At 31.7% G+C, this 10,694-nt stretch overlaps 1 protein-coding gene across 1 annotated transcript; it reads right to left on the reverse strand.

Moving 5' to 3' along the window:
- Positions 1-1,713: 1,713 nt before the first annotated feature.
- Positions 1,714-9,798, reverse strand: LOC145103115 (putative methyltransferase PMT2). The gene is made up of 7 exons (XM_079040656.1): positions 9,511-9,798; positions 8,338-8,986; positions 6,836-7,046; positions 5,485-5,773; positions 3,507-3,896; positions 2,253-2,330; positions 1,714-2,148 (listed from the first exon to the last, which is right to left on the reverse strand). Exons 2-7 carry the CDS (start codon positions 8,977-8,979, stop codon positions 1,917-1,919), a joined length of 1,842 nt encoding a protein of 613 aa, XP_078896782.1. The 5' UTR covers positions 8,980-8,986; positions 9,511-9,798; the 3' UTR covers positions 1,714-1,916.
- Positions 9,799-10,694: the final 896 nt, after the last annotated feature.

Raw genomic sequence — 10,694 nt, forward strand, 5'->3', positions numbered from 1 at the left:
TGAAGAAAATAACCAAGGAAAAACACATTTCAGAAAATGACCAAAGGATCCGTAGAGCACCCTCTGCGGATCTATTAAGTCCTCTACGAATTTGCTACACCTATGCGGAATTGAGTTTTTTTTAATTTTTTTTTCATTTTTTTTGTGTTAATTTTAGTTTATTAATATTATTTTTTAAAAAATATATTAATACGTTATGTGATTATTATGTAAAAAAATTGAGAAAAAAAGTTTTTTTTTTTCGTTTTTTTTTTTTTTGCGTTAATTTTAGTTTATTAATATAACTTTTTTTAAATACAATAATACGTTATGTGATTATTATGTAAAAATTGACAAAAAAAAGTTAAAAATATATATATTTTTTAAATACACTAATACGTTATGTGATTATTATGTAAAAAAATTTACAAAAAATGTTAAAAATAATGAATTGTTTTATGTAATACGTTTGCTAATGATGTATGTTTTCAATGTATTTGTGTTGTTTTGTATTTTATGTTCTATGGAATAAAGTAAAAGTTAACTCAACTATTTCGTAAATAACCTAATACAATCAAATACATAATAATGTAATACAAATCGGTGCATATAAATAATCTAATTAAAACTGTACAAATATTCCATATTTTTTGAGGGTCAGCGTTGAAGGCAGTTAAACGGGTCCAATAACTTGGATCATTTACCCTGGTGGTCTCGTGGATATTAATATATGCACGAGTTAGACGGAGGTTATCCTCGGCGTTCCATGGTATGGAAGCCATTATGACAGAAAATATGAGGGTTAATTTTTCAAAAAAAAATGAAATGAAAAAGAAATGGTACAAAATCGATGAAAGGATACACATGGTAAAGTGATTTTATATTACTTATTCCGCAAAATTGTTTGGTGATCCGCAGAGCTGTTTGTCAGTCATTTTTTTATTCTCTAACAGTTCTGCGTATTCCCTTATGCAGAGGTGTACACTAATCCGTAGAGGTGATTCCAAGAAGAGAATACGTATGTACACTAATCCGCTGATAACAGTTCTGTGGATTCCCAAACAATTCTGTGTTAGATATTAAACATAAGTTCATTATTTTTAACTTTTTTTGTCAAATTTTTTACATAATTACATAAAATATTAGTGTATTTAAAAAAATAATATTAATAAACGAAAATGAACGCAAAGAAAACGAAAAAAAAATAAAAAAAAATCAGAAATCAAAGATTCCGCAGAGCTGTAGAGGATCTACAGAGCCATTAATGGATCCGCAGATGGTGCTCTGCGGATTAAACATAAGTTCATTATTTTTAACCTTTAATGGATCCCCGAGTTAGACCTCATTCAAAAAAATTTATATTAGTGTATTTAACAAAAAGTTATATTAATAAACTAAAATTAAGGCAAAAAAAAAAACGAAAACAAATTAAAAAAGAAAAAAAAAAAAAAAAACTCAATTCCGCAGAGGTGTAGCAAATCCGCAGAGGACTTAATAGATCCATAAAAGGTGTTTTGCGGATCCTTTAGTCATTTTCCGAAATGTGTTTTTTCTTGGTTATTTTCTTCAAACGACCCCACTTTTTGGTCATTTCTCGAATTTACTCTTCAAATAAACACACCAATTGGGCTTATCCATTAATTAAAATAATCCAAAAATATCAAGTTAGATCAATTTTCGCCGGTTCCATTTGCAATTCATGATTTAAATAAAAAATCAAACCAAACAAAACCGTTAAAACTTTCATGGCCAACATTAATAAAATGTTAAATCAAAACTACAAATTGAACAAAAAAAAAATTAAAATACACAAGGCCACTCTTAATTTTACACTATGCTCACCTCTAAATCTCAAACTAAAATTCAACATCTTGTTACATCTAATCAAAAGATCAAAACAACCCAACTTAATCAATCTTTCTTCTTCATCATCATCATCATCTCCAAGAAGTCAAATTTTGACCAGCAACCCAATATTGTTTGACTACAAACAATATTTTTTCAGGGACAAGAGGCCCATCTTCATGATCCACCATTTTTGTATCCCATCTCATTCCTGAAACAATTCTTTTCACCTTCATCACTTCTCTTTCATTGTCACGTATTATAACAGTTCCTTCTGGCCTTAAAATTCTATCCATTTCCAAAAGAATGTCTTCATAACTACACCTGTAAAGTATATATAATGAGTGTTATTATATTACAACATGTTTGTTTAGTTATGTAGAATTAACAAAAATAAATTAAATTAAATTAAGTGCATATAAACTTACTTGTCTTTGTACAAGGTGAAAAGACCATTTGCATGGATAAGGTCGTATGTTCTTGGGTATGTTGAGAAGGCTTCACACCTAAAAAAAATAGAGAAATAGGAGTTTATTTATTTATGTTTAGTTTATTTATTTTATTTTATACTATAGTTTTTGCAAGAATGAATGAGTTATAAAATGTTGTAAAAACTACCTTAACAATACAAAATTTTACTTTTTTATGATCAAGTCTCTTAACTTTTTCAGATTCATTTTGCAAAAATTTACTTTCTCAAAATATTTTGATGTAGACAGCATGTGAATTTTTATTTTTGTTTCAGTTATTAGTAGGGAACATTACAATAAAAAAAATTATATATTTAGGTGGTTCGGCAGTTAAACACTAATACTTTATTATTTCCAATCACTCCATGAAAGTTGACTTTATTTATCTAAAAACAAAGGGTAAAACGGTCATTTTTGTAGCCAAAAAAAGAAACTGGACTTTAGGTATAGAAATTACCAGTCATGATATATTTTGGTCAAAACATAATGATATTTTACCAAAATATAACGATTTTTTCGATAATTTGACCTTATTATTTAAAAAAAAAAAAAAAAACCAAGGGTAAAACGGTCATTTTGCAGTCTAAAAAAGAGACTGCACTTTAGGTACAGAAATTACCAGACATGATATATTTTGGTCAAAACATAATGATCTTTTACCAAAATATAATGGTTTTTTCTATAATTTGACCTTATTATTTAAAAAAACCAAAGGGTAAAACGGTCATTTTGCAGTCTAAAAAAGAGATTGGACTATAGGTATAGAAATTACCAGTCATGATATATATTTTGTTCAAAATACAATGACTTTTTACCAAAATATAATGGTTTTTTCTATAATTTGACCTTATTATTTAAAAAAACCAAAGGGTAAAAAGGTCATTTTGCAGTCTAAAAAAGAGTGGACTTTAGAAATTACCAGTCATATATATTAGGTCAAAATATAATGGTTTATTCCATAATTTGACCTTATTATATTTAAAAAAACCAAAAGGGTAAAACGGTCATTTTGCAGTCTAAAGAAGAGACTGCACTTTAGGTACATAAATTACCAGTCATGATATATTTTGGTCAAAATAAAATGACTTTTTACCAAAATATAAAGGTTTTTTCAATAATTTGACCTTATTATTTAAAAAAAAAAAAACAAAGGGTAAAACGGTCATTTTTCAGTCTAAAAAACAAGACACGACTTCAGGTGACATAAATTACCAATCATGATAGATTCCAATCAATCCACGTTCAAAAACCACACCAAGAGTATCCCTTTTAGCAACAGTCGGCATCACATTCATCACCCAAGACTTTGGAGACTCAAGAGCAGCAGCAAAGCTTCCAAACCCTGCATTCATATCCATGATATTACGATATCGCCCCGAGTCAATAATCTTATTCACTCTCTTGTAAGCATTAAGATGTTTTTGCCACAATTTATTGTCTTCTTGGAATGACTGAATGGAGACTCCATCAATGGAGCCACTACTGATTCTTGGAGGGATGTCATTAAGTCGTTCTGGAAACGGTTTTAATTCGCCACCAGAAACTTCATCTGTGTTGTTTGTTTCCATGTAAGGAGTCACACAAGCTTCCATTTCCTTGTACCTAAATAAAAATGTTTGTTCATTACACTGTGTGTAAAAAAAAGGTTATTCTTCTAACAACTAATGAGCTGATAATGTAAAAAGGTTAGGGAAATCTACAGGAAAGTCTCAAACTTTTGGGAAAAGTTTCAATAAAGTCGTAAAAAAAAAAATTGAACGGAAAAGGGGCTTGTTATTTTGAGAAAATTATATAATCTGTCATTTGATGTTCAAATATAAAAAGGGTTTTTTTGTTAATTTGGGCAAAATGTTAAGTAATTGGGAGTTTTCTATTCAAAAAAAACTTTTGGGAGTTTATTGAAACTTTTCCCAAAAGTTTGGGACTTTTCTGTAGATTTCCCGAAAGGTTGTTATTCCGACTACCCATAGGCTATGTTTGGCAGACTAGCTGGTAGTTGAGAAGCTAGCTGATAGTTGTTAGTTGAAAAGCTGGCTGATAAAAAATTTTGTTAGTTGATAGCTGAAAAGCTAGTTGGTAAAAAAAATGACGTTTGGTAAAAAGTAGGTGAAAGATATAAAATGGCATAAAAGGGCATTTAAAAATTTTGTTTTTTTATAATTAATTAAGGGTTATATTTGGAAAATTGTAAAAAAGGTCTTGAAAAGCCATGACAACTTAAAAAAGCTCAAAAAATAAGATAAATTTATCAGCTAGCTGTGGCGCGCCAAACACAGCCAAAATGAATTAAAAGCATGTTTTTTTTATAGATAATTAAGGGTAAATATGGAAAAATTTTAAAAAGCTCATGAAAAGTTAGTCTAAGTAAGCTAACTTATCCTTCTGATGGCCCACCACAAGCTTTTTCTTTTCGTTTTATTTCTAGGGTTAATCTAATAAAAGACCTGATATTTTGTGTTCTTTCCGGATTAAACCTCAACATTATTTATTTTATTGAAAAAGACCTTGCAGTTTTTCATTTTTTCCTATCCGTCCCTTTTAGTCACTTTTCTCTAAAAAACGTTGTAAAATGCAAAGGTTTTTTCATGAAAAACTACAAAAGTTGAGGATTTATTTGGAAAATTTTGTTTTTTTTTGGAAAAAAAAAAAAAAAGTTGACTGTTTTTCGTAAAAAAATGAAAAAATATAATGTCTTTTTCATGAAAAACAAGTTTTAATCCGGGAAAAAAAAAAAAAAAAAAAAACACACACACACACACACACAAAATATAAGGTCTTTTATCAGATTAACCCTTTTTTTCCTTCTTCTAACAATCCCTAAACTACTTCAACTCAAACAACCATCATCTCCATGTGTGTGTGTTTGGTTGTTAAAACTTAAAGCTTTAAAATTTTAAATTGGGAAATCTACAGAAAAGTCCCAAAACTTTTGGGAAAAGTTCCAAAAAAGTCCTAAATTTTTTTTGAACAGAAAAGTCCTATTACTTTGAGAAAATCATATAATCTGTCATTTGCTGTTCAAATATAAAAAAAAAAAATGACTTTTTCGTTAACTTGGGCAAAATGTTAAATAATCGGGACTTTTCTGTTCAAAAAGAAAACTTTTAGGACTTTATTGAAGCTTTTCCCAAAAGATTGGGACTTTTTCTGTAGATTTCCCATTTAAATTTAGTAAGAAGTTATGTAGTACCAAACATCATCAGGATTTGTGGATTGACACAAATTAACACGAGAGTCTCGTTCTTGACAATATCCTTGATTGACTCTTTTCCTCCAAATTGCAGTTTCACCTTTCTCATATTTCTTCTCCCAACAAAGAAGTTTAGCCATTTCCTCAATATTCCTTTGTTCCTTTTCCAATTCTTCTTTTGGTCTTTGCCATGACTTGAAATTAACTTTCCAATTAATTGGAGGCCCAGAAAGAACCCAATACCCACCCGGTCTCAATACCCGGTCAACTTCCATCATGTACTTTCCATCTAACACCAATATCATTTTACTTTATTAAAAGTTTGATTTGATACCATTTTTTAAGGGAAATTATATAAAAATCATTATATATTGGGTGATTATGTGGTTTAACCACTTGTAGTTTATTTTTTGTTAATCTCATAAAAGACCTTATATTTTGTGTTTTGTTTTGGATTAAACCTGAGATTTATTTTTTTCCTGAAAAAGACCTTGTATTTTTTTCATTTTTCTCGATCTGGCCCTTTTAGTCTTTTTTTTTTTTCGAAAAACTTGTAAAAGGTGAGGGTTTTTTCGGGGAAAAAAGGGTTATTCTCATAAAAGACTTTATATTTTGTGTTTTGACTGGATTAAACCTCGGCTTTATTTTTTTCCTGAAAAAGAGCTTGTATTTTTTTGAAAAAACCCTCAACTTTGTTTTTTTTTTTCGAAAAAAAACCCTCAACCTTCTAACTGCTTCCAAAAACCCTCAAATTTTTTAGTTTTTCTCGAAAAAACCCTCACATTTTACAATCTGGCAAAAAAAACTCTTTACAAAAAAACTCTTTACAATGTCTTTTTCGGGCAAAAAAAATAAAATATAAGGTCTTTTATGCGATTAACCCTTTTTCCAATCTGGCCCTTTTAGTTATTTTTTCCAAAAAAACTTGTAAAATGTGAGGGTCTTTTCAGGAAAAACTAAAAAAGTTGAGGGTTTTTTCAGAAAAAATGAAAAAATACAAGGTCTTTTTCAGGGAAAAAAATAAAGTTGAGGTTTAATCCAGAAAATACACAAAATATAAGGTCTTTTATGAGATTAACACTCGATCAAACCATAAAACTTTCAGACATTTTCCCAATTTAACCATTTTGATTTGATATAACTCAAAATGGTTCACTTGGTAAACTAGTGGTGCAACTTGATATAACAAAATTACCTATGAAACATAATATAACAAGTGAAAATTGTTGATTTGGAACAATGTGTGAAACTTGATACTTTTATGGAGTGATTGAAAATAATAAAGTATAAGTGGCTAAATCACAAAACAGGAAAACATATAATAATAAAGATTTAGACTTTATGAAATTACCATTTCCACCCCATGGAATCAAGCACCTAGAACAATGAGCCATGTCAAAAGACCTTGAAGGGTATGGAAGCTTTATAGTTCCAAGAACACCAATAATTGCAGGGACACCTCTTTCAAGGGCAAATTGGACTTGTGCTTCATGTGAATCTCTTGGAGCAAAAGACATGGCTATAACATTTCTTTTGAATAAGTATGCACCCCAACTCGCAACCTATATTCCAAAATATTTTACAAAAAATACAAGTTTTATTTACAAATTACAACCATAGAGAATTAAAGAGCAAATTGCAGAAAATACTTTATCTTTTAAGTTTTAGCCATAATAGAAGCATAATTTATTGACTTATAGTCGTGGTAAAAGGAGTTTCTATTTATGGGGGTAAAAACTAAAAAGAGTAAATTACACGAATGGTCCTTATGGTTTAGGGTAATTTGCACATTTGGTCCCTAACTTATTTTTTTAACTCGGAAGGTCCCTACAGTTTGTTTTTGTTGCGTGCTAGGTCCCTGTCTTACCTAAAAAAACTATTTTGCCCTTGATTTTTTAATTTATTTAAATAAGATAGGGTAGGCAAGGTAAAGTAATGTGAGGTGGAAGTGTGGCTGGAGATGTGTTTATTTAAATAAATCAAAAAATCAAGGGCAAAATAGTCTTTTTAGTTAAGACAGGGACCAAGCGTGAAAAAAAAAACAAACAATAAGGACCTTCGAGTTAAAAAAATAAGTTAGGGACCAAACGTGCAAATTACCCCAAACCATAGGGACTATTCGTGTAATTTATTACTCAAATAAAAATGCTAGTATGCATAGATAAAAACATGTCGGTACATTGCAATTATGGTTGATAAAAGGGTTAATCTCATAAAAGACCTTACATTTTGTGTTTTTTTCCGGATTAAACCTCAACTTTATTTTTTGCTTGAAAAAGACCTTGTATTTTTTCATTTTTTCCGAAAAAGCCCTCAACTTTGTATTTTTTTCGAAAAAAACCAACAACCTTCTAAATGTTTCCAAATAAATCCTCAACTTTTTTAGTTTTTCCCAAGAAACCCTGACGCTTTACAATTTATTTTGGGGTTTTATTATTTTGGGAAAAATTTTGATAAAGTCCTTTTTTTTTAGCAGAATAGTCTCAATTATTTAATTTTACACAATAATCTGTCATATCCTGTTAAAATAAAAATAAGGATTTTTTTCGTTAATTTGGGCAAAATATTAAATTATCGGGACTTTGTTGTTGAAAAAAAAATTAGGACTTTATCAAAAAATTTCCCAAAATAATGGGACTTCTCTGCATAAAACCCTTTATTTCAGAAAAAAAAAATGACTAAAAGGGCCAGATCAGAAAAATTGAAAAAATACAAGGTCTTTATCATGAAAAAACACAAAATATAAGGTCTTTTACTCTTTTACAAGATTAACCCTTGGTAAAAAGAGTAAAGTACATATCTATTTCATGTAATTGTCCCTAGAAAACAATAAGGATTATTAAAGATACTTACACCACAACCAGTGTCCAATGCAGTTCTAACCATTCCATTTCCAATTGGAATCACAGATGCCAATTGATCAATATAAGCATCTGCTCCATGAGGAAACTGAGTCCCTCCACCTGGGAATCTAAACACATCGCCTTCATATTGAATCCAATTCTGAATCGCCTTTTCAACTGTCAAGCTCTTGTAAGGTGCATTAGCAAAAGGGACAAAATCCCTGCTTTTAGGCCATGGGAATGGAGTCACATACCCTTTAGGAGCTGGAATCAGACAATGAAGCTTCTCATTTTCAGGGGGACAATGTCTTTCTCTGTAGTTCATGAAGTCTCTAGGGAAAGTCATGGCACGCATTTGATCATGGCAAGGTGTGTAGTCAATGAATCTATCAGCACATGGTTGGAAAACCTTGGTTTGTTGTAGATCATGGAGGTTTTTGATTCCATCTCCATGGTGTGTTTCAATGTTTAGATTTGAAAGAACACTGCAATCTGCTGTTTTTGTTACTTCTTGTGCTATGCTGTCTCCTTTACCAAATCCGCTCTTTTGCCATGCTCCAAGTAGATAGAAGAAGCAACAGAGACCCACGACTATGAATATCGAAAAGGATCTTCGTGTTCTATTGTCTCCTGGATTCCCTTTGGTTGCCATGAATGACCTGAAACATTGATTCGAGAAATCAAAACGCCATTGATACATATCAAATCGACTGAAAAAGAAGCGACTTTGCAGGACTAGACGTTTAATCAAACACGTTGTAAGCATGTTTTCATTACTGTTATGATGTACTAGATATCTCATTGTGTTATGTTTAGCAATTTAGAAGAGAATTTGTAGGTGGATAGAGAGACAAAGGTGTAGAAAGGCGAGATCTTTGTGTTCAGAGCAGCGAAGAAGCTGATCAAGTTCTGTGATTGAAAGCATTCTAGCGCTACTACACAAATAAACGATCCCGTAAACCTCGGAAAATACTCCATCATCCATGATTACCTTAAGGATCTGGAACCAAGTAAACAGACCAGTCAACCACACACTGAATGGAGTGTAAAGCAGATAAAAACATTTTCGAACCGATTGAAGTATTCACTCGTTTAAGAATAAAACAAAGTTGAACCCAATTAGGTATGACGTATATGGAAATAGATTGACCAGAAAAGCGGATCGAAGTGAGAAGAATCTTACGGATCTTGAAGACGATAGTGGAGATCTTGAGGACTTCGTTGGATCAAAACATGGACTGAGGCAGTGTAGATTCGTGTGACATATGATTAGCGATTATGGTGATGTCGGTGGGGTATGCAGAGGGGATATGAGATGGGTGTTCAATAAATGAAGAGGAATTTGGGTTTTTGATGAAGATTATGATTACGAAGGTGATGATGGCCTGGGTGACCCGTTTGTTGGATTCTTTAACCCCAGTTGTGATTGGCCATGGATAGCCTTTTTCTCTCTCCAATTCTGATTCAATATCATCCTTAAATTGATAAAGATCATGTTCATTTTATAGCGAATATCATTCGTTAAATCAAGAGCTAAAATAATAGTTTTGGTCATTAAGATTTCTTTATACATGTTTCTAAGTTTATTTTTTTTTAGTTCGAATTCTTTCTCTATTTAATATATAACATAAAAGACGATAATACGTATCAACGGCAAGCAACCGAGCAACAAGGTGCATCGTTAGTCCTCTCTGGATGGCAAAATCATTTTTTTTGAAAACAACATCTACGAATCTAAGAGATATAATATTAGAATGCATGACCTGTTGAACTCTGTTGATGAGCTTCACCGCCTCTTGTGCGAGAAAACCAAATATATCAAATGCAAAGGGTACAAAAACATGTTGATTTTTTATACACGCATTCTCGTGCTTTGCCACTTTGCACGCAGCGGCTTTCAAATCGGCATGTCCTGCTGTAAAACCCCCGCTCCTCAAACCGACAAGAGGAGAGACCCCACTAAGATCCACACAATCGTGCTTCCCTCCTACCCATCCAAAGACCAAAATGTCAGTCGGTCTGAGTATGGATCTTCCATTCTGCAGGTCCGTCAAAAAGTTCATCGGCGCTTCTTTCTTTACAGAAATACCAGCACACCGACAGGCATCAAAGAGAACATCCCTAACCACATCATATCGGTACTTGAAATCAGGGGGCTCTCTACAATGAACCGCATGTTCCCCAAAAGTGTCCAAACATGCCTTGCGGCAAACTGAGCATATCTCGTCAATTGGGAATAGAGGAATCATGAGGCGGTAATGAAGGATGATTCGGTACTCCACAGGAGACATATGTTGGTCGAGGCCATCAATAGGGATAGTTAGCAGAAAATCTTGTGCATGAGGTGCTCGAAGACACTCAAAAACT

The sequence above is a fragment of the Lactuca serriola genome, chromosome 4 (assembly GCF_051521515.1).
Source record: "Lactuca serriola cultivar US96UC23 chromosome 4, Lser_US96UC23_V15, whole genome shotgun sequence".
Taxonomy (NCBI): domain Eukaryota; kingdom Viridiplantae; phylum Streptophyta; class Magnoliopsida; order Asterales; family Asteraceae; genus Lactuca; species Lactuca serriola.